The following is a 25919-nucleotide window of genomic DNA, read 5'->3' as shown; positions in this document are numbered from 1 at the left end:
GTTCTTGCATTTAACTTTATCTACTGAGCTTTATAAACAAACTTATTAATATTGATAGGTATACAGAATAAAAAATACTAAAGTCAGGTCTGAAAACAACGAACTTTCAATATGTATAACTTTTAACTTAAGAATAAAATTGGCCTATTGACAGCTTCTGTGTGGGTTAAATCTCAAAATGACCTTTTTACTCTTGGGACAAAAGAAGTCCGACTTTTTTTTGTTTAGATTTAAGTTTGCGTGTGTTGTTAAAATATCTTATTATTTTAATAATTTTTAAATAAAAAGAGATTCATCGATTATGAAAATATGGAAACTACTGAATGAAATTTTGATATTGAGTTAAATTGGTCCCAGGAAAAGGAACCTCCTTTCCTTTGCAATGGCTAAAAATAGAACCTGTCTTACAAGTTGCATGAAGTGATGAAAAAGCTCTGTCTCGACGCCTACAGAAGCTCCAAGACAGCTTTTAAGTGTAGAGAAGCTTCTGTCGTGTCCGACTGTACCTCTGAACTTTACATTGTGTGTAAATGAGCAGTAATTTAGATTCAACACGATTTTGTGCGGAAACACATGGTAAGGTATCGCCCGTTTATTGGGTAGGGCTGAGAAATATCATATTTTGGGAATTTGATAATACTAATTTGATCCTACCAAAACATTTTCATGTAAAATGTTGCTAAGACGACGAGACCATATGGCTTGCACTGTCAAAAAGTTATCAAATCTATCCTAGATTCTAACTCTGCAAGCCCTAACTTCACGCCTTAGTGAAATTCCGTTTTGTTTAAAGAGGCTGACAATTAGTGTCCGAGTTTCTTGCGCTGCTTCTTCTCAGCACTGACCCATTAATTGTCCCGAAGCAGTGACTGTGGTAAAATTAAATACTGGGTTTAAATTAAGTGTAAAAGTGCTTTTTAAAAGCGTACTTCCAAAAATAAATGAGTTTTATGAGTTTTTTTATGTGTGGTGTACAATAGTGTGTTCTATCTATCATCTATATCCGACATGGTATACGGAACACAACCACTGGGATTAACAGCTTAACGTGCCTCCTGAAGCATGGAGACTGTTCTTATCTGACAATCAGCATGAGTCAAGTCTGAAATGTTATTTTCAAGCTTTTTCATTGTAAATCTCCTAGCTCAGAGGAGCTTAATAGAGACTATGCAGAGCTAATTATAAACGTGTTAAAAAATATAGATATAAATATTTAAGTATACGAGTATACCATTGACTCTGGTATAAGAATTAGTCAGATGCACTATCATGGTGTAAAATCAGTGTAAAATATTCTCGGATGTTATTTATTTTTTTCAAGTCGGCCGTTTGGTGTAGTGGTTCAGAACGGACTACTATGCCGAGAGGTCCCGGGTTCGATTCCCGGCCGGGCAGAAATTGAAATGATGAATTTTAATTTCTGTGACGGGTCTGGGTGTGACTATGTATAATATTTATGTATTAAAAAAAAAAAAAGTATATAAGTAGTATATCCGTTAAGCTAGCACCCATAACACAAGCATTAAGTTGCTTACTTTGGGGCTAGCTGGCGCTGTGTGAAATTGTCCAAAGATTTATTTATTTATTTATTTAGTTTACTCCATGTTCACCAACCAAGCTGGAAACTAAAAACCGTTTAATATTAAAATCAGCCTGTATTTTATTTAATAGGAACCGAATTCGGGTCTGAGGTATAGAATAAAGTCCCTACTTTTATCTAAAGCAAATTCTAGTAAGAGTCAACCCTATTGGGGCAGGACAGTTAGGATCCTTTGTTTTATTTTTGGAGAGGTTCCGGAAATCGTGGAGGCAATGCTCTTTACCTGCGGCTCTAAATATTGAGAGATTTTGAAGCGTGAATGTTCCTGGTGATATCCCTGCTTACCATAATATCCATAATAGTCCAGCGATCGATAGAAATGACCAGCATTTCTCGAATCTCGAAACTGCAATAAATATGATGTAGCGGGGGGCGCTGGATGCAGGCCGCTACCAACCGGTCAATATGGAAATAATTGGAGAAGGCCTATGTTCAGCAGTGGACGTCCTATGGCTGAGATGATTGATGATGATGAATATGATGTTTTGCAATCGTATAATCATTATAGTGTCCACTGCAGGAGCACGACCATCTTCTATTTACCAGAGGAAAATGGAGGACTTGTCTACACTCCCCACGCTGACCAAACGGGTTGGGGAGGCCTGATGTTCGCATTTTTCTCCCTTAGTCGCCCTTTACATACATACTCGTACACAGGAAAAATGGAGGTGCTGCAATTCTACTCTGCGAGAACCACAAAATCATCAATTATTTTTAATGCAAAACAAGGCAGGTATTTGACCGCAATCACACCTGGTATTCAGTGAAATGCAGTCTGGGATGGTAGGATGGTACATAACTGCCCTGTAAGTGCCTATTCACTACTCTCCAAAAGTTTAAAAGAGTACTCAAATCCCCTAAATTCACAGAATTCTTAGGAAACCATCCGTTTTAATACTACGATACTAAACAACAGTCATTACTGATATTTTATAGGCCAATAAATTGATGAATAGATCTACTGAGATCTTCTGACCATTCATCATGATATTCAATACTAAATGACCGTGAGCTGACCTAGAGAACCAGGCTGTGGTAAATTAAACCTAATGTTATTGTGCTAAAGTCTTAAATCCCTTAGCTTCTGCTTCGAAAAGTCCGTTATTCTTTGAATAATGGTTGTATTGGTTCGAAGATCAATTTGTTATTAATCGATTGAAGATTTGTTCTTAATTTTTTATTAAAGGATAATTTAAAGATCAAAGTTAGATTCTCTTGCCACAGTTTGTAGCAAAACTTCTACGAAACGGCTTAACCGATTCTTATTTTGTTGGGTTCAGTAGATCTAAGATATGTACTCGTATATCTATTTTACATACCTCTGGGTGATAAGGGTTTTTCACGAGTAGGAAATCGTGGGCACTGCAGTTACTCATAAAATGGAAAAGTAGTCTTTTCCACAAGATATTTGAGATGATTATGGTGTGAGGATTCATAGCGAAGCTGTGAAAAAGTGTGTGTATATCCAAAAAAGATGCCAGCTAAGCGATGCTGTTTTCAAATGCAAGCTAACAGGTACCTAGTAGCTGATAGTTACTTACTTACATTCCTGATTTGATGAGGAATTGACTAAAGGATACGTATCTACTTACTTACGTAGATTCTATTTGTTCCAATTTTTTTAAATTTATCGTATACTTTAATATTGTTTTTTTGTTATTTTTATGCACATGTCTTTTTTAAAGTACCAATTTGATTAGTCTCTAACACTTCACCGTAAAGTTCACTTTCGTGGCTCACGTCTAGACGTCCTAGTGAATTACAAAGATCTATTTGCATACATTTGCATCCTTAACAGTTACCGCTTAAGGAGCGTTTTACATTGTCCGAGGTGTACGTTTACGTTAAAATAGAAATGTGTGTCACTGCGCACCGTTAGTTTGGTAAAGGTTACCGTGAAAGTGGCCGTGGGAGTGCGGGTTCGATTCCTTGTATGGACTCGGTTATTGATCTGAGGCTGGGCGTTCTGATACGCCCAGAACAGAATACAATTAAGAGCGTTTACGCGAAGCGCGGCGTTTCAAGGGGCATCATTGGAAATGATTCGCGCGCGGCGTTTTTTAATAGTTTTCAAATGTTTATAGCAAAACAATAACAATGAATTAAATATCGTTTCAAAGTAAATGTTTTAAAGAAGATGTTGTTTTATTATATTAAGCTATTTTTATGTTGAATAAAGGAAGAAAATTGGTGAAAAAATCACTTTGATTTTTGGGTATTTCACGTTCTTTTAATTTGTGATTTCTTATTGTAAAATGCTTAAATCTAAAAATTTTCTCAGATAACTATTTGCCCAAGGATCTATGCTATAGGATATAAATGTTTGTTAAATCGTTTTCACAGTATTTTTATAAAAATTTCAGCTTGTAAACTGACGCTAAAGTGGAAATTTACAAAACCTGTGTGGACTTATCTTGATAGAATTCTTAAATACTAAACTAATCGCAATATTTTCTCAATTAACTATTTTGACGACGAAATTGCCTAACTATTTATGCCTATAACATATTTGTAGTATTACTGGTTAATGATTGTAACGAGTTGAAAAAGTACTGTTTTTGCGCCAAACGGCGTAAACGCTCTTAACCACGCCTATAGCTGAAAATTATTGCCGGTCAAGATGTTAGATGAGATAGTACGTAGCTGACGGCCGATGGGGCAGCAAGGTTCTGGAGTGAAGCCACGTACCGGAAAACGCAGCGTGGGACGCCCACCCACAAGGTGGACCGACGACCTGATAAAGGTAGCAGGAAGGCGCTGGATGCAGGTCGCTACCAATCTTGCGATGTGGAAGTCATTGGGGGAGGCCTATGTTCAGCAGTGGACGTCCTGTGGCTGAAATGATAATAATGATAAAGCTGTTAGATCTTGGCTAAAGAAGCTGCACTAGTGAGATGAAAGGTAGTATACTCCTTTTCATAAATTTAAAATATACAGGGTGTCCCAAAAAGAGCATGCCAACTTAAGAGGGTGATAGACTAATGGATGACCATCTACAAAAAAAATATTTAGAAAGAAAGAAACATTTATTACGATGAACATCAGATAAGGACAGAGAAGGTATACAGAAAGAAAAAGACAGAAATAGCACATTTTAGGAAATAAAAAGTGAACTGAGCAGTGTCACCCTGTCGCAACAGCGATGCCCATCGCAATGGGATGAACAAGGATAGGCGCATCAAGCTCGTAAGCCTTGATAGGGTTACACTGGTTGAGGTGGCCCTTTTCAAGACTTGGAAGCCTGTGGGTAACAAACCATTGGACGTGGAGAGGGTCATTAATTATACGTATATTTTCTACTTTGCCGAACTTTAGCGCGAGAACGGTTTGTCCAAAACATATGAATTTGGTCTTATTCAATGCAGGATTAAGTGCCCTTTAACCGTCATGAAGACCACTTTTCGATAGGGTAAGTCCTTTACGCGGTATAACCGAAAAACCGAAAAAACGCCCCTTTCGGGGGCCCCCACCACTTAAGCACAACTCCGTCGAAGTCGAAAACTTAGGAGAGTCTTAATGGGCAACCAATGAAGCCATTAAAGCAAAAAAATCTTTTGTAGGAATTATTTCCGATTTAATCAATTTTTGTGTTTAATTCTACTGGCCTATTGGCAGTATTTTAAGTACCACAAACTCAACAAATCTTTTTTCAGCAGAAGAAATCTAGGTCATAGTGATGAGGATGATAATTCTACAGATTATTTTACCACCGTTACTATTGTCTTAACATAGAATAAGCAATAATTATAACGCGTTACTATCTTCGTAACATATCATTTGAGTTTTAAGTAAATTCGGAGAAATGAGGTCAATGGTAGATGATGTTATGATAGTGTAATTGTTTTTATATCTGATGGAACTAATTTCGAAGCAATGTCGGTTACTGAGGCCTGTGATCAATATCTTTGCTGTACAGACCAAGAATTCTCGAGTGGTGACCACGGGCTGGAAGACGTAGCGTGGGCAGGCCTCCTACTAGGTGGACCGACGATCTGGTAAAGGTCGCGGGAAGAGCCTGGATGCGGGCAGCGCAGGACCGTTCATTGTGGAAAACCTTGGGGGAGGCCTTTGTCCAGCAGTGGACGTCATTTGGCTGAAACGAACGAACGAACGAACGAACGAACAGACCAAGAGCTAGCTATGGGCTAGTGCTTACTCAGTCAGTGCCTGATGTATGGGAGCGGCGCAGTAGCGGCGTAAGGGGGGGGCGGTGGGGGCGGTCCGCCCCGGGTGCCAAGCATCAGGGGGTGACACAAGTCGTGCAGATTAGTACTCACTAGCACATCTGCATGGCAAATCTGCCGTCTATGTCATGATACGAGGGGGGTGGGGGGTGCGATTGTCTTTCAATCTTCGAATCGCGAGGTAATCCCAATACCAGGGGGTGCCATAGGACTTGTGACGGGGGGGGGGGGGGGGGGGGGTGGATCGCCCCGGGTGCCAACCCATGCTACGCCGCCACTGGAGCGGCGAGGTTTCCGGCGACTGGGACACGGTAATAATATCATACAGTATTGTAACTTCATATAAATAGACGCAACGCGAGCTTTCCTTCGAAATTCTCGAGATGCAAAAGTCGGGGGTGTCGGGAATGTGCCGAATGGACGCGGTGACCTAGTGTTGAAAATGACTAAAGTGATTGAATTTGACTGACCGTCATTTACGGTCAAATTGGTCAAAAACTAGTCATTAACTGTCAAAAATGGTCATTTTCAGTCAGTTTGATCTGAAAATTACATTGTATAAAACCAGCTTTTGCCTACGACTTCGCCCGCCTGAATTATAGGGGGTAAATAGGCCGCAACTCGCGACGTATCAAACAGTTCATACATGTCTTTTTCGTTACTTCTTCACATCAGCCGGGATATCTTTTTAAGTACTGGTGTGATTTAAATGAATTTGGTATCAATTTAAAGATAAAAGTTTAATCTTTAAAATGGTGCCACTTTTTTTGTTCCTAACAAATTCGTTAGTACACAAGTTCGCGTGGAAACAACTTCATGTAAGTGATTCCATACTTTTGCTCGCGAGTGTAGATACAAATTCTAAGTAGGCAGATGTAATTAAAATGGGTACTGTAGGTGAGCAGCCCTATCGCATGTTGTCATTCTGTGACGTACCGCGCAGCTGTTGAGATTTATTTCAAACATATGGCCGAGTTGGAATACTGTATAGATAGTATTACCGTGACTGGGACCACTCATAAATTTTAGTACTGTACCGATTTTAGCTTGAATAATATATTTCTTTAAGTTATCTATGAGTGGTCCTAGTCGCTGGAAGAAAAATATTTAATTTTTATGGATCCAGCGACTGGGACCGCGGTCCCAGTTAATTGCGGTCCCAGTAGCCGGAAACCACGGAGCGGCACGGGAGGGTGATTTTGTGACGGTCGTCAGAGACTTCAGAATTGTATGCCCTGTCACAATATGTTTGTCCCGTGCCTCTCCCATATCTCAGGCAGTGACTGATCTAAACGCTAGATAAGTAATAATGATGAGCGATATTCATCAAATCAAGTCAGCTTTTGAGCTAACTTCAAAATAAAATATTATTATCTACTATACAGTGTGAGTCACGTTAAAGTGTACATATGAAAATAGATGAAACTAGACCTATTTTTATCGACAAAAAAGAGGTAAATTTTTTTTTTATATATTTTTTTTTAAATTTATAGAATTTTTTTCCTTCCAATTACTTATTGTAAAGAAAACGTAATAACTTTTAAACTAAGCGGTATATCCTGATAAAATAAAAACAGTAATAATGCTAAATAACAGGCGATACTAAAAAAATACATAAAATACACAAAAAGGCCAACAAATAATAAAAAATGATACTTTTTGAAAAAAATCTGCTTTTAAATTCGTGTTTTTTTGGTTATTTGATAAATTTCTCCAAAAAATGCCCCTATAACAGGTGGTTTTTATTACTTTGTATTATTTTCTATCGTATTATCTTTGTAAAACCAAAAATCGTATGTCTCTATCCCTATCACAACATTTGCTATGAGCGTTTGAACAAAGGCCTGCCACAACATTATTCTCCGCTGCAGGTAGAGAACATTTTAATTTTAACTAAAATGCTTATTTTACTTCGAAATCTTTTGTTTTTATTTGAAATTTAACTTGTCTTTATCTAAATTACAAATCTAGAGCCATTTTCAGTTTCGTTGTTAACGAAGCGTTGAATAGCGCGCCCGGAGAGGCTTAGTTCAAACGATCATTGCAAATGTTGTGATAGGGATAGAGACATGCGATTTTTGGTTTTACGAAGGTAATACGATAGAGAATAATACAAAGTAGTAAAAACCACCGGTTATAGGGGCATTTTTTGGAGAAATTTATCAAATAACAAAAAAAACACGAATTTAAAAGCAGATTTTTTTCAAAAAGTATGATTTATTATTATTTTTTGGCCTCTTTTGTGTATTTGATGTACATTTTTAGTATTGCCTGTTATTTAGCATTATTACTGTTTTTATTTTATCAGGATATACCGCTTAGTTTAAAAGTTATTATGTTTTCTTTACAATAAGTAATTGGAAGAAAAAAATTCTATAAAAAATTTAAAAAAAATCTCAAAAATTTTTTGACCTCTTTTTTGTCGATAAAAATAGGTCTAGTTTCATCTATTTTCATATGTACACTTTAACGTGACTCACACTGTATAAAAATAAGTCGGGTTTTCCTCCCTGACGCTATAACTCCAGAACGCACGAACCGATTTCCACGGTTTTGCATTCGTTGGAAAGGTCTCGGGCTCCGTGAGGTTTATAGCAAAGAAAATTCGGGAAAAGGTGGTAAAACGGGATCCACGCGTACGAAGTCGCGGGCGGCCGCTAGTATTTTTTAAAAATCCTTACAGGAAAGTTACGCAGATTAAATTCTTCGAAACATATCCTAAAGCCTTTCAATATATTTCCCTTACACCTCCTTTAATAATTTACATGAGTTGTTGCCACTGTCTTTTGAATTTTATGTTTGTTAAAATAAGTTGCAAAATCGACTAAAAATACCTTTTTAAACTGGTTAAAGGGTTAACATACTTCATATACCGTTCGCGATTTATAAATAATCACTCATTAGCCTCCGTTAAGTCGTTTAATTGCGGTAGATGGCGCCACCGTCCACATTCCGCTTCCGACAAGGACCGGTACCTAGGGTTGCCAATTATACTGTTTTTCACCAAATTATACTTTTTACTGTTGAACAAAAAAAAGTATATAAAATACTGTTTTCAGCAAACATCACTAGTATCCGTATCCATAGATATTTTTAAAAGTAAATGCCCAATTACATTTAGGTACGCGATTTAGAGCTAAACTGTTTATTGTTTTGAAATACTGTCTGTTTTCCTTCTCCGACCTTAGATATACCTACTTTATATTTTGAAAAAAAAGTTGGCAACCCTACCGGTACCGGCCGGTCGTCACCGGTCTCAGATCATAGAAAGAGAATAGATATGAAGTCGCGCGTAACTACAACGAGAACCAGTGTCCCCACATTTCCCCCACCACAGCTCCCACACACACATTCAACTGTGTAAAAACAAAGCGACTGAGAGTCTACGACAACATGTGCAACCGGCTTAAAAGTGCTGTGATTGGCCAGAAGGCGTGCCTTATGGCCAATCAATGGCCGCGTGACGTGACGCACACTTTGAAAAAAGCAATTAGAGAGAAGAAAGATAAAATGGAGTCGATAAGATATCGATACTTTAAATCCTGGGGGCAAGGCTCGAAATTGGTTTAAAAATGCTTGTATGAAAACCTTTTTATTATTATACGTTATTATTATGTTCTTTAACGATTTTTGCATAAAGGAGTCAGTTCCATTTTGTATGGACGAATCAATTATTGGGACTAAATGAAGTTACCTTATATTGATTTACCCCAACCAAAGCTCAATGTCGTTATCGATGGAGTATAGAAGTTATAGACTGACAAAGTTTGTATGAAAAGTCATGGGTTAAGTAAGTACTTGCGATTTTTACCAGTATTTACAATATTGGTAATATATTATTATTTACTTTAATAATAATAACAGGATCACTGTAATTATTATTAACTACTATCGCGCATTAACTTTTTAATTATGGCGAAATTCGTACCGCCTATGTTTATCAAAAATAATGCCTATATTAGGCTTTCAACTAGCTCTTATAGTAATTACATAGTTGACAGTTACTAATCCCTTCTACTATTGTTATTGTTTTTGTAAAAACTTAAAAATCGGAAGCAACTCATGATTTTTTCATTCAAAATTAGAAAATAGAAAATAATAATTTACTTCTATTTATCGATAATAGGAAACCGTATTAGAACACGAGCCCTGCACTATGTTACGACCGGCACATGCGGCCGTACTGTGTATTTTCACGCGTCAGTGGATATCGGAAGAAATAAAATACATTGCGCAGTAGTTACGCATGACATAAAGTGGTTGCTAACTAAATCGTCAATGTACAACGTGTTTGAATTTTTATCACCACTAATTTCGATATCGCAGTAAATGTCACGGCACTGAATTCGTTCGTAAAAATGTTTAGTTTTTTTATTTATAAGCAAAATACCAATGGATTTGCAATACTTACATGTGGTAAATGACTTCATTGTTCCTGTAGTTCTTCGTTTCACTTATGTTATTGCACGTTACGACGCATTATCCAACAATATCGGAGAACATTTCCTCAGTACGACTGAATCGCGACTAACCTGGCGTCGCGGGCGATGTTCGTTTCTGGGCATATCACGGAGACACGCGCCACGCCCCCGTTTCACATCTATTCCCTTCTATGATCTGAGTCACCGGTAGTTTGCCGGTTAAACTGCTTGTAGCCGTTAAGTTTCTAGGTATATTATCAAATTTGCAATTTTTCGCATATTTGTAGCTGAATTAAGAAATCATTTTTCTAGCCCCCTAATTTTGCGAATTAGACAAAACGCAAAATGTGTCTTGTAATGTTTTCAAATAGAACTTATTTCATTTGTATGAAGAGGATTTAAGACACTATTTAAATGAAATATGTAACGGGTAAATATATGTAATAACTAGCTTTTCGCCCGCGTGGAATTTCGTCTGTCACAAAAAAACTTTATCGCGCGCGTCCCTGTTTCAAAAACCTGGATAAAAACTATCCTATGTCCTTTCCCGGGACTCAAACTATCTCCATGCTAAACATCAAAATCGGTTCAGTGGTTCAGGCGTGAAAGCAAGACAGACAGACAGAGTTTCTTTCGCATTTATAATATTACTAAAGATAAAGCATAGTAAATATAAATAAAATAAATAATTCGTTAGAACCAAATGTAAAAAAATTTCGATAAGTAATACTTCTTTCAATTACGTAGTTTACAATAACAGACTTTATTTTGATTAGATTGTTATCAGCCATTAAAGTAACTTAAGATCCTTAAGATGTAAATAAATCTAGTTGCATTTACTACATCTTATTATGTAAAAACAACTTCAAAAGCTTACATTTTCACTAATAAACACCGTAACAAAGCCTAAAATACGATTTGCATAGAAAAGACATCAACGCGCTAGCGACGCCAACTCTTGAATACATGTCAAATTTGATTGATTAATAATGTTATCAAAAGATTGATTGTATTAATAACAAGCATAAAAGCAGGTTAATTAATTAGTTTTATTAATGATTGACACTTAATTTGTCATGTTTCTTCAGTTTGAATGTATATTAAAATAATTAATTTGATAAAACACAAAAACAAAAATAATTCTTCAGATTTGTTGGTAACTACATATTAGTAATAGTCAAGATAGTAAGGAAAAATATACTTACAGGAATATATCGAAATGATCTTATTTTTTTTTCTTTCATTACTCTTTAAAGAATAATATGAGTTTTAATGTACGAGGATTAAAATATGTACATTATTATTACAAAATTCACTCACACAATAACAATTTAATAGTAACTGAATTTCATGCGCCACTTCATCTCAGCTTGGTCCATTTATTGTCCTAACGAAGTGGTAGGGTCAACAATGGGACGTGTAAAAGTGTTTAAAAGTCTACCTGCAAAAACAAATTGAGTTTTATGAGATTTTAGTTTTTAAAACACAAAACATAATTTTATTTCCTAAAGACTAACGATAGGCACTAAAACAAAGCCTTCAAAACATAAAACAAATAGAAAACCTTTCATATGTGCAGCGCAAACTGCAGTCGCGGGGAGTCGAACCAACGACCGGCAAACTGGTCTGTACCGCTCCCCGGCCTTATTAAGGTCGCTGGATGGTTTGTACGGACAGTACATCAAGCTAACCACAGCATCTTATCTCGTTGTATTTATTTAATTTTATTTATTTATATAATTCACTGTGGACTTACAGTTTTACCCAAAACGTCCATCAGCGACAGAAGTAATAATACACAACTTACATAAGTTTATTTCTTCGGAGGCAAAATTTTCGATGTCTTTGGGTATAGTTCTGTAACCAACTAACAAAATGGCATGCAATATTTTTTTTCGTATAGCTTAGCTATAGCCCTATCTGGCGCAAATAACATTTTTGACATAATTGCTGTCTTTATACAAAATAAAAATATTTGAAGTGTGATTCTCTGATTCATATGGTGTGTCCGTTAGCCATTTTCCGGGACAAAATGGTTGATGTAGCATTTTCCTTTTGATATATCAATATAAATTAAAATTATTTCGAAAGCTAATGAGTTGTCCTTCTACAAAAAAAATGTGTCATAATTTTAATTAAGTTAGTTTGTTCGCAAAAAAATAAATAAGCAGTGTCCGGCATAAAATACTGATTCATATGGCGTGAGCTGTTCTTGACCATAACTGGTCAGGTTTTAATCATGAGAGTCTGGTTTCTGGCGTGGAGGCAAGCCCATCTTGCAACGGATGAGCTAGAAGGCAGACGTGGAGCTGGTTGGCTTAGAACCCGGTGTGACGAAGGCAAATACTTGATTCATCTGTGCTTGGTTCAGGTGGCATGCTGATTACAATGCCTACTTTATAAAATTACATTATTGCATTAAAAATCTAATCTGTCTTTCTTGTGATGCTTTTGGGTTATATAATCATGTAGAAAAATGACAACACTGTAGTCTGTATGTATGACGAGTTTTGCTCGATTTTAGGCAAAAAACTGATTTATCTGTGCGTGATTCATATGGTCAGGGCCCTATATTATGAATCATAAAATAAATTAGTTTTTGGTCTTTCAAGCACCAAAAAAGGGTTTTTTAACTAAGAATGACATCCCAGACTGCATCTCACTTAAGACCAGGTGCGATTGCGGTCTTGTTATGAATAAAAAAGAACATTATCATTTTTATGAGAATAATTTGTGTTTAAACAGTAAATAAATAGTATATCCGTTAAGCTAGCAACCATAACACGAGCATATTTGTTGCTTATTTTGTAGCTAAATGGCGCTGTATGAAATTGCCCAACGATTTATTTATTTTTATTATTATTTCAGCTATCCTTATGGCGTCCATAGCACATAATACTGCTGAGCATAGGCCTCCAATGATTTCGAGATTAACTGATTGCCATTGCCACAATCTCTATAAGCCTATCTCACCTTCTTCACCTTGTAGGTGGACGTCTTAACAACAATAGCTTGGATAAGTGATACAGCTCAGTAGAGTCATCTAAAATACCTTAGTGCCATAAGATGAAAATCTACATCCAGTGTGTGTTTATCAGTGATGACTAATTGTACTGAAAAGCGGCCTCTCACTGTAGGCTTACGAACCACAAAGTTGCATAGTGTACTATGGAGTGGACTATGCTTGTTTTTTTATGCAATCGAATCTGTAATGAGGAGATCCGTAAACGATCTAAAGTCGCATGGTGGCATAGTCCGATGTTTTAGCAAGCTAAAGTGATAATGGGCAGGACACATAGTATACAGAAATGATGGCCGATGGGATAGCACGTTTCTGGAGTGGAAGCTACGTGCCGGAAAGCTCAGTGTAGAACGTCCTCCCACAGGAAGGTGCAGGATGCAGGCCGCTACCAACCGGTCATTATGGAAATCATTGGGAGAGGCTTATGTTCAGTTGAAATGATTATGATGATGACAAAATATTATGGATGTATACTAAAGTTTCAAAAAAATGTTCTTTCACGAATTATTGTGGAATCGTTGCATTTTATCATAACAACAGATCATTGTTTTTGTTATAATATGATTATTTTCTTAATTTAGAGCCAATTGTATATAAATATCACAAATTTTATTTCTATTTTTGATTAATATGTAACAAATTCTGATTCATATGGGCACAAAATATTTGAACGTCGATATCTTGAAAACTACTTTACAAAAACGAGTCCCTTATCCAAATATATGTTATTGGGTGTACCTATTTTCATATGAGTCTATGTTACAAACCTAAAATTGAATTTGAAATTTGTCCATATGAATCAGCCGAAGAATGCGATTTCGAAGAAGTGCCCATAAAATGAACATTGTATACCTCCAAAATAACAACAATGTTAACAGCATTGTTGTGTTCCGGCAGTGTGGCTACTAATTTACCAATATTTTGGGACGTGTACGAGTATTTGCCCTGAAAATGGCTAATTTTTTTTTAATTAGAAGTGAGGCCCGTATTTTGCAATGGGACGTATAATATAACGTAGTGCTTATTTTGCTTCTTCTACACGTGGTAATCAACCGTTAATTGGATTTTTAATCAATTAGAGCCGTCCCGGTTCAATACCTTGATCTTTTCCGTTATTATTGATTGAAATAGGATCTGTTGTTTATCAAAAACTAAAAACTTCTATCTATTAAACTATTTTTAGGACATCGGACCTCATAGTAATGTTTGTGAATACGGGCAACTTATTTTATTCTGTGATACGGGCGAAAAAATAAAAAGCTGACTAAACTGACTGAGTTTCTTGCCTTTCTTCTTGAGAAGAAAGAAGGTGCTGAAAGCACGGGTCCCGAAGCAGTGGCCTAGCGTTAATGTGTGCTTTTTAAACGCCTATTTGCAGATTATAAATTACTCTCAACTAATACAGCCTTTCTCTTGTTCCAGGCACCAAAAGATGCAAAGCTCATAGCTCCATCACATCACCATGGGTCCACCTCTCTCCACGTGGCCTTACAGCCACCCGCACAGCCCAAACCGAGTGTGTGACAGTGACAATCAGAAATCGTACCTAGTGACACTAGTTGACAACTTCAGAGTGTTGTGCCTGAACTTCACGTTTGCGTTACTGGTGGTTCAAGTGCTTTTTAGTTGGAACTCTGTAACTGCTGGGCCGGTTATTTTGAACCTGAATTATGCGCAAGGTATGTATGAATTTGTTATTAAAAATAATTTAATTTTATTTGAAATGATAGCATATTTTAACAGCTTTAAAATGAGGCACTTTGGTGTATGTTGGATTTAACAAAAAGTGATAAAAAAGAGTTTCAATCTATATCTATAAAGCGAAAGGTCACTGACTCACTCATTACGAAATCTCAGAAACTACAAGAGCTAGGCGTCTTAAATTTTGCATGGGGGTTTCTTTTATATCGCGTGCTAAGTCGCGGGCGGCCGCTAGTAAAGTCATAAAAATACGAAAAATGAAATTTTGAAATGGCTATTGTAGGGAGAACGAGGATAGTTATGACATTGATTATTTCGAACTTATTAACTACTAGCGAGCTCGTAACAGTGCGCGTTTTTAGTTCAAGTCTTGAGCTAACAAATACGCGCTTTTGCAAGCTCGCTGAAGTTAAAAGGTTTCCAAAAATCGCCAATGTCACAACTCTCTTCTGTCACAATTCTCCTCGGTCTCTCCTATACTTTTGGTCGCTGATATTTAACAAAGAATACGTGGGAAAAGTATCTAAAATTCAAGCTTATTATAATAACAATAATCTCGATTAAATCTCGATCAAAATCAGAAACTTATAAACGTAAAAAGGTTAACTAATTTTTACCAGTTCACCCACTGATATTAAGTGCTGGTCAAACTAAACGCCTGACCCGAATCTTTATAATTTACTGTAAATTACCTGTCATTTATATAATATACCGCGTTTTGTTAACAGTAGGGGAAAGTAGTACGAGATGATCCCCTTAAGCGGGAATCGCTGTAAAATACATATTTTTCAAGGTAAACCAAAAATAAAGACGATTACTACTAGTATATTTATATATCCAACTTTCCTTATACTCAAAACCAGAAATGAATTGAGGTTTCATTAAAATATTTCATTTTTTGCAAAACCTTACAAAGTGATCATCTTGTACACCCCTGTGGGTAAGATGATCCCCCAGGTAGGGGTAAGATGATCCCTATGATTCTGTTTTATGATCTATTCTTTTCTGGTTATATTCCTTTCGGAGTACCTAATTATGCGAATAAATCGTTCAAAAGTTAGAAAAGAAAAACATTTACGAATTAAATAACGAAAATAACTGATTCTTTCATAGTACCTGCTAAAAAGCGTTTAAATAATTAAAACGCTTTTTGGCTGGAGCTGTGTTGAATATGTCACAAATAAATTCACCTCCTTCATCACCCTCTACCCCAGCACATGCTTTATGGCCCCATTTTCCACATGCATAACATTTTATCCATCCTTCACCCTTGGTATCGCTTGAAAACTTTTCTGTTCAGTACAGCCACTCAGTATCATCTCCTTCAGACTCAGGTGAGTTATATGAAGTTCTCTTTCTTTTATTTCACTTCCCTTTACCTACTCCATTGACTTTTTTGTTTTAATTCCCAGGGATCATCTCGTACATATAGGAAGGGATCATCTTGACCTAAGTCCCACTTTTTGTTATATATTTGGTAAAATAATCTACAAGAACGCGGCTACGTTTTTATGGCCAAAATATTAAAATTAAACATAATAGAAAGCCTAACGACAACAGTAATTACATTAAACATTGTTTGAATAAAAGTAACATAAGCTCAAAGTCATGCCCATTTTAGATCAGAAGTACACAATTTTTCTTTTTTCTCGTCAAATTCGATGTATCGCTCACGCCACCATTACGATTTGACTGAGGCGGGGATGTGTCCAGAGCTATGTTTTACCAGTGAAAGAAACTAAATGACGTTAGTGGTTTCAGCACAATCGCGAAAGATCATCTTACCCCAGGGGATCAACTCGTACTACTTTCCCCTATACTAATTTAATATGCGGTAAAATGTACTTGAGTCCTCAACGGGTGAAAGGTACTAAATGTTTTATTGTAACAATAAAAATAACGTTATAACAGTTATTCCGTTAATGTTACTGTAATGTTAATGTCAACTGAGAGATTTTAGGTTAGGTTTTTCCAGCTATGTCAGAGGCCTACGGGTCTAGTCAAAACGCACTTTAAAATCGCAAACCCATCGCAAACCAGTCGCAAACAAACAAACAAATCGCAAAAGAGGTCGATAACAAAAAAGGCTTAGTCAAACGGCAAAAAATCGAATCGCAAAGCCCTACCTATCGATAATCGAAAGACTGGTTTGAAATTTCCCATACAAAGGCTTAGCCAACATGCATTTAAGACTCAATCAAAATCGAATCGAATCGCAACACCCGCCATTTTCATTGCGATTACTTAAACCCCGGTGATAAGCTTCGATTATATCGAAAACCAATAGGGTGAGTTGCACCACCTAACTTTGACCGTAACTATGACGTTAACCGGTGTTTTTTGTATAGAGTTTGACAGATTTTAGACGTTTGTCAAAGTTAAACTAAGATGGTGCAACCCACCCTAAGGCTGTTTTGACAAATCCGTATCGCGATGTCGTTTTGACAGCTAATTTGACAGCGAAGCATAGACGTAAACAGAGAGCAGAAAGAAGGAAGAAACTAATTTAAAAAAAAAAAGCTAAAAAAAGTAAAAACAATCGCAAAGTCATAGACATTTTTTAACATTTATTCGATTTTGAATGAACTTTTATGTCGCCGCGTCGTTGGTGGTTCAATGTGCATTTTGGCTGCCATTTTCCGATCGAATCGAATTACTGGTGACGCGGCGACTGACATTAGTGAAAACTTCATATTGGTTTGCGATGGCATTTTGACTAGACCCACTAGAGTTCTAGCATTTATTTTGTCAGTACCTGTGAAATATGGGAGCGGTACGAGAGGCGTGACATTGACATATTATGACGTAACTGATGAATCTGCGGGTCTAGTCAAAACGCACTTTAAAATCGCAAACCCATCGCAAACCAGTCACAAACAAATAAACAAATCGCAAAAGAGGTCGATAACAAAAAAGGCTTAGTCAAACGGCAAAAAATCGAATCGCAAAGCCCTACCTATCGATAATCGAAAGACTGGATTGAAATTTCCCATACAAAGGCTTAGCCAACATGCATTTAAGACTCAATCAAAATCGAATCGAATCGCAACACCCGCCATTTTCATTGCGATTACTAAAACCCCGGTGATAAGCTTCGATTCGATCGAAAACCAATAGGGTGAGTTGCACCACCTAACTTTGACCGTAACTATGACGTTAACCGGAGTTTTTTTGTTATTTAAATTCAAAGTTATACTCGTAATTAGGTACTATATTATGTTATTGTATTGTGTAAAGTTCACGGGTTGCTTACGTTATAATATTATGCATGCTGTGGTTATCGTTTGTGTGGGAGCAGTTAGCTAGAGACCTTTGGCTTAATTTTTTTAATTGTGTTTAATACTGTATCTCATGTTGATAGCCCAATAAAAATAAATAAATAAATAAATGGAGTTTGACAGATTTTAGACGTTTGTCAAAGTTAAACTAAGATGGTGCAACCCACCCTAAGGCTGTTTTGACAAATCCGTATCGCGATGTCGTTTTGACAGTTAGTTTGACGGCGAAGCATAGACGTAAACAGAGAGCAGAAAGAAGGAAGAAACAAATTAAAAAAAAAGCTAAAAAAAGTAAAAACAATCGCAAAGTCATAGACATTTTTTAACTTTTATTCGATTTTGAATGAACTTTTATATCGCCGCGTCGTTGGTGGTTCAATGTGCATTTTGGCTGCCATTAGTGAAAACTTCCTATTGGTTTGCGATGGCATTTTGACTAGACTCACTGAAGGAGATTTGAAGTCTCGCTGACGTTTTACGTTACAAAACAACCTCCCATGCCGCCACCATACCTTAGGCTTAGGCATAGACTAAGTTAAGCACTAGAGAGAGCTCTATAAAAATGAAATCTAGACTAGACTAATGGAATCTGTGGGTCTAGTCAAAATGCCATCGCAAACCGATATGAAGTTTTCACTAATGTCAGTCGCCGCGTCACCAGTAATTCGATTCGATCGGAAAATGGCAGCCAAAATGCACATTGAACCACCAACGACGCGGCGATATAAAAGTTCATTCAAAATCGAAAAAAAGTTAAAAAATGTCTATGACTTTGCGATTGTTTTTACTTTTTTTAGCTTTTTTTTTTTTAATTTGTTTCTTCCTTCTTTCTGCTCTCTGTTTACGTCTATGCTTCGCCGTCAAACTAACTGTCAAAACGACATCGCGATACGGATTTGTCAAAACAGCCTTAGGGTGGGTTGCACCATCTTAGTTTAACGTTGACAAACGTCTTAAATCTGTCAAACTCCATACAAAAAACACCGGTTAACGTCATAGTTACGGTCAAAGTTAGGTGGTGCAACTCACCCTATTGGTTTTTGATCGAATCGAAGCTTATCACCGGGGTTTTAGTAATCGCAATGAAAATGGCGGGTGTTGCGATTCGATTCGATTTTGATTGAGTCTTAAATGCATGTTGGCTAAGCCTTTGTATGGGAAATTTCAATCCAGTCTTTCGATTATCGATAGGTAGGGCTTTGCGATTCGATTTTTTGCCGTTTGACTAAGCCTTTTTTGTTATCGACCTCTTTTGCGATTTGTTTATTTGTTTGCGACTGGTTTGCGATGGGTTTGCGATTTTAAAGTGCGTTTTGACTAGACCCGCTGATAAAGTTATAAACGAGAGAGCTTTAAGCGTCGTAACAAACAGCGACAACGCTGTAAACGGTGAAGGCACGGTAATATTATTACCGTGGTGAAGGTGTCAGAGTGGCCGACTCGAGAACCGAGGAACGCTGGTTCGGACCCCACCTGTAGACCGTTTTGGTGAACCCACTCGTAACACAAGCATATTTAACTTAGGACGAGGGATTAACGAGAGAAATTTTGAAATCGCTTGATTTCAGCGGTTTTTGATGTATGTAGTTACTTCGCTTCGTAAAGCGATTTTGAAAAAAAAAATGTCACGAATGTTACCCTGTCCCGAAGCAGTTGTGGGGTTAATACAGTGGACGTGAGTGCTTTTTAAAAGCCTGCAAAAATAAATGAGTTTTATCGCTCGTATTCACAAACAACAAAGCAACAAATCGAACGCACAGCGTTGATAGAGATCTGTGATTGGTTCATGGGTCACCCTGTGTGTCCGTCCACGCGCACTGTGAGACCTCATAGTAATGTTTGTGAATACGGGCGTATGAGTTTTTTATGTATAGTGGGCACGGCTGCACTTGTTGTTGTGTATGTAGTTGTAGACACTTTTTCGAAATAGTCACTTGTTTCTATATTCGACAGTACAATCAACTATATTTTTCTGTTGCAAAAAAGCAGCAAATAAAACTACATTTAAGACAGTGTTTACCTTGATGTATTGTCGCCTCTACTTTCCTTAACTGACTCTCACTGGACGTATTTTTTACAAAAACCCCGAAAGTGCAAGTGAAAATAATCAATTTGGCGTCCAACACAAACGAGCCGTGCAAAAGTGTGGCTAATTGAAAATGCGTGTATGAGTTGGTCTTGTTTTCCCCTACTGTTACTTTTCACTGATGATTAACATGATCTTCTAAAAGTTTTAAAAGTCTTTTGCACTTGGCCTGAAAATGTTTTTGCTGCCGCTTCTTCTTCTTCTTGTGTCGACAACAAACCTATACAGTGTCAGCCCAAAACTCCGCTACAAGGGTGGTGTTGTCAGTAGCATTCATTAAATCTTCCTGCGTGCAGTTGCTGCAATGGGTAAGCTCTTAGCCTACATTTCACCGGATGAAAGTGATGACCAGGCTGAACGTGGAAGCGAGCTTCACCCGGAGTCCTTAACTACAGAAGAACTGACTATGTCACGTCCAACTGCCGAAAAATAACAACGCTGTTAACTTAATTGTTATGGCGACAGACTTTGATAAGATGATAATAATATGTAGTAGCTAGCCATCCATGTCTATAAGGCTTTTCCTTGTGAACAATTCCTACAACAGCATATAGTTACTTAACTTAGTTAGAAGGGTTCATTATTAGTCATCTATGTATTTACTATCCTTAAAAGTATACCGTAATGTTGAACATCTAATAGAAATTCAGCTTTCCTTTCTCAGAAATATCTTAAGGATATTTTTTGCTTTTTTCCCAACTCTTCAAGTCTTGTATTTCTGAGAAACCGGGAGGAACTTATTTCTTTTATTTTACATGAACCACTTTACCAGTGACCTTCTCTTTCAATTTTAAAAGCTAAATAGATATCTCGTTTTAAAGTACACACTTAATAATTAATTAACGGATTCTTTGGTCATTGACCTGTCGTCATGTAATAAAATTTGTGGGCTACATTCTTATAAAGTCGCCTCTCATTGATGGCTTTATTTAGTAGTATTGAAGCTTCTTATTATAAAAACTAAGTTTCTTGCGTTGTTCTTCCCAGCACTGGCCCATTTATTGACCTGAAGCAGTGATAGGGTTAATACTGGGACGTGAAAGTGCTTTTTAAAAGCGTACTTGCAAAAATAAAATGAGTTGTTAATTTTTTTACGTTCATAGCTAATGAATGATTGAATAAAGCTATTCATTCATTCAGTAATCTATCCTTTCTGTGCGTATTTTAAAAAGAATAGGCTCCTAAACTGCAGGACAGATTCCTAAAAAGGTAGAGACGATGTAAAAGGAACATATGTATAATAGAAAGAAACCTAAATAGTCCTAGTTCCACTCACGACACTCGAGGAAGTGAAAGTGCGACGAAACGGACACGAGCCTTTTTTGAAAACGTTACACACATTGAAAAATCCCAGCAAGAAAGTGAGTCTGCCCATCTGTGAATGTTTTACCTCTTCACGTTTGTTATACAGGGTGAAAAAATCATTGGCATCTTTTTAAAATAAGACTCATGATACATTAGTCATCATCTCAGCCATAGGACGTCCACTGCAGAACATAGGCCTCCCCCAATGCTTTCCATGTTGCCCGGTTGGTAGCGGCCTGCATCCAGCGCATTCCTGCTACCTTTACGATGTCGTCGGTCCATCCATAGTAGATATATTATTTAGTATATTCCCCAAATACGAGTCAAGATCAATGAGTTAAAATGCTACCTTTATGAAGTCGTTGGACGTCTCACGCTTCGTTTTCCGGGTAGGTCTCCACTCCAGAAGAGACTCCTTGCTGTACCATCGGCCGTCAGTTTTGCGTACTATGTCCCTTGCAACTTCCGCTTACTAATCCGCACACCCTGTATAACCTGCTTGTAAAACAATAAAAGGCAATCTTTTGAGGCCAATGATGCCAACACGTCATGTCACATCAGCTGATTCATGTCTTTCACCTGTTTCATGTTTGTTTAAAATTAAATGAATGGACTGGAACTCTCTGGGCTTGGCTTGAAGATGAAATAGGATTAGTCATAGTGTCTTACATAACCCAAAAGCTGTAAATATTCACAATTTCACATACAATTTAACGTTTTGAAATATTACACTACTGTACTCCAAACTAAGCTTGTATTGTGAAAACTAAGGCTGGGTTGCACCACTACTTACTTTAACTTTGACAAACGTCAAAAAGCTGTGAAACTCCATACTAAAACACCGGTTATCGTTATAGTTACGGTCAAAGTTAGGTGGTGCTCAGTCTAATATTATTTAGTTCGTGTTTTAGACATTTTAATTATTCAGAAATCAGAAATATTTATTTGCTTTTACATGGTTTTACAAGATATTATTATTACAATTGGCATGTCCACATGTTGACTTAATTAGTCGTGCAAATATTGAAAAAAAAAATGTAAGTACAAAAGAACAATAATAAATTACAGCGTTTGAATGTCAGGATTATTATTACAATGGATTATATTAACATGCTTTACAATAAATAATTCTAGTCGAGAAAATTAAATAGTCTGTTAATCATAATAATTTGTCGTCAAAGTATTCTTGTATTGAGTAATAGCATTTATTCAAAAGCCAGATATGCAACTTTTTTTTAAACAACTCTAGCGGCAACAGTTTAAAAAATTCAGGTAACTTATTATACATATTGAAATAAATTATGTCAATATCGCGTTGCTTCTCCACGTTTGTCGTGAAGTAGTGGTAAAGACTGTTGAAAAAGCTGTGTTGGGAGGGACAAAGGGAGAAACAAACTAAAAATGCTATATTTTAAAATAAAGTGCTAAATAACTGTAATAATTTAAAATATTAAGTCATCAGCAGCTAAACGTTAAAACAAGCCGCTTTACTAACAATGGCCATAAAATATGTAATAACAGTCTAATTAATTCGCTGTAGTGATACATTCGTAATTATTATAATCGTTGTTCCGCGTCTTACACACAGCGTTTGTTGCAAATGTTTGGTGAATTCAGGAATTTTGATAAAAGTCTAGTTGAGGGAAGCAGAACTTCAAAATATCAAAACTCCGATTGAAAAATTATAACTTGTTAGTTGTATAATCGATAGTTAGTTAGGATACGATATTCGTAACTTGCAATAGTCGAAGTATTGAAGCACGATAGTTTAAATGCCTTGAAAAAGGCCTAAATATCAATAAATAATTTGAATTTGATCGACAGTATAGGTATCAATGCTACAGAAAGTCCAAAACTATCGAAAAAGGCCTCCGTTAATAAAGGATTTCAGTTTTATGCAAAAAATATATACTTTTTGTCAAAGCATTTGCCTGAACGTATTTTTCAAGGAAAGTCACTACCAGTGTCTAAGAAAAAAATCTTCACTTTCACAACTTTTAGTTGACAATAGAATAGCTTTAATAATGACAGAAACTTCACACAAACCCACAATTTTGCTTAGGTGAATTAGAGAGAATTCATACTCCTGCAGTGGAGCCCAAATGATCTGTTGATGATAAATCACACACACCATACACAATATTATATCCAATTCCTACAAAATCAGCACGTTACATAATTTACCAAGTCGATAACACTAAATTCTTATTTCGCTGAGTGACGCCAACACATTGTGTGATCTACAAAAAGTGCCTCAAATTTAACAGTAATTATTATACCACATTTTTGCTATCAACGTAATATTTCACGAATGAGAATTCTGAGACGGTTTAGTTTTTATTAACAATGTACCAGTATTAATTTTAGTTAAAAAACGAGATTAGAAGAGCGTTGACTTATATCATCATCATCATAAATATTTTAGCCATCGGAAGTCAATGCTTAACATAGGTCTCTCCTAATGATTTCAAGACTGGAATTGTGATACCTATTTGAAGCACCTTAAAGTCACAACAGATTCCAGTGTAACTATTACCACAGAATAATCCATTACCAAGAAAGATTAAGGTTTAAAGATTCTTTATTTTTCAACTAGCTGACCCGGCAAACACCGTACCGGCCGCCTATATTTATCAGAAACTAGCTTTCCGCCCGCGGCTTCGCCCGCGTGGTTTGTTATTTCAAGTCTGATTCTTTTTTGTTATACCACGTTTTATAGTGACTGACGTTTCATGTCAAGTCACACGGGAATGCTGTCGAACGGGATAAAAAGTATCCTATGTCCTTCTCCTGGCTCTAAACTACCTCCCTGACAATTTTCAGCTAAATCGGTTTAGCCGTTCTTGAGTTATAAGTGGAGTAACTAACACGACTTTCTTTTATATACAGTGTGAGTCACGTTAAAGTGTACATATGAAAACAGATGAAACTAGACCTATTTTTATCGACAAAAAAGAGGTCAAAAATTTTTTGAGATTTTTTTTAAATTTTTTATAGATTTTTTTTTCTTTCAATTACTTATTGTAAAGAAAACGTAATAACTTTTAAACTAAGCAGTATATCCTGATAAAATAAAAACAGTAATAATGCTAAATAACAGGCGATACTAAAAAATACATAAAATACACAAAAAATGCCAACAAATAATAAAAAATGATACTTTTTGAAAAAAATCTTCCTTTAAATTCGTGTTTTTTTGGTTATTTGATAAATTTCTCCAAAAAATGCCCCTATAACAGGTGGTTTTTATTACTTTGTATTATTCTCTATCGTATTATCTTTGTAAAACCAAAAATCGCATGTCTCTATCCCTATCACAACATTTGCTATGATCGTTTGAACAAAGGCCTGCCACAACATTATTCTCCGCTACAGGTAGAGACAATTTCAATTTTAACTAAAATGCTTATTTTACTTCGAAATCTTTTGTTTTTATTTGAAATCTAACTTGTCTTTATCAAAATTACAAATCTAGAGCCATTTTCAGTTTCGTTGTTAACAAAGCGTTGAATGGCGCGCCCATAGAGGCTTTGTTCAAACGATCATTGCAAACGTTGTGATAGGGATAGAGACATGCGATTTTTGGTTTTATAAAAGTAATACGATGGAGAATAATAAAAAGTAATAAAAACCACCTGTTAATGGGGCATTTTTTGGAGAAATTTATCAAATAACCAAAAAAATACGAATTTTTAAGCAGATTTTTTTCAAAAAGTATCTTTTTTTATTGTTTGTTGGCATTTTGAGGGTATTTTATGTATTTTTTTAGTATCGCCTGTTATTTAGCATTATTACTGTTTTTATTTTATCAGGATATACTGCTTAGTTTAAAAGTTATTACGTTTTCTTTACAATAAGTAATTGGAAGAAAAAAAATTCTATAAAAAATTAAAAAAAAATCTCAAAAATTTTTTGACCCCTTTTTTGTCGATAAAAATAGGTCTAGTTTCATCTGTTTTCATATGTACACTTTAACGTGACTCACACTGTATATAGATTATGTAGATTTCTAATAGTGAAAGATTTTATCAAATAGGTCCAGTAGTTTCGGAGCCTATTCAATACAAACTAACAAATATTTCCTCTTCATAATATTAATGTAGATATTTCGTTCGTTCATTCGTTTTAACCAAATGACGTCCACTGCTGGACAAAGTTCTCCCCCAAGGATTTCCAACGACCGGTATTCGTATTAAACATAATACCTCTCTCTTATTTAAGAACTAAAGAGAGTGAGAGAGATTTAGGAAGGACATATTCTCTAATCTATGAATGAGGTGTATTTCTGACATTGACGAGGACAGTAACCCAATTAACAAAAC

General features: G+C 36.2%; 1 protein-coding gene across 1 annotated transcript in view; it reads left to right on the top strand.

Annotated features, from left to right (window-relative positions):
• LOC135084995 (serine proteinase stubble) overlaps positions 1-25919 on the top strand; it is a 70095-nt gene that overhangs the window by 8324 nt on the left and 35852 nt on the right. The window contains exon 2 of the mRNA XM_063979755.1: positions 14650-14906. Coding sequence (XP_063835825.1) covers positions 14690-14906 — 217 coding nt within the window. The 5' untranslated portion in view covers positions 14650-14689. The remainder of the gene's footprint in view (positions 1-14649; positions 14907-25919) is intronic.

Source organism: Ostrinia nubilalis, chromosome 27 (assembly GCF_963855985.1).
Source record: "Ostrinia nubilalis chromosome 27, ilOstNubi1.1, whole genome shotgun sequence".
Taxonomy (NCBI): domain Eukaryota; kingdom Metazoa; phylum Arthropoda; class Insecta; order Lepidoptera; family Crambidae; genus Ostrinia; species Ostrinia nubilalis.
Note: the sequence above shows the minus strand (reverse complement) of the source record. Positions and strands in the feature narration are given on the sequence as shown.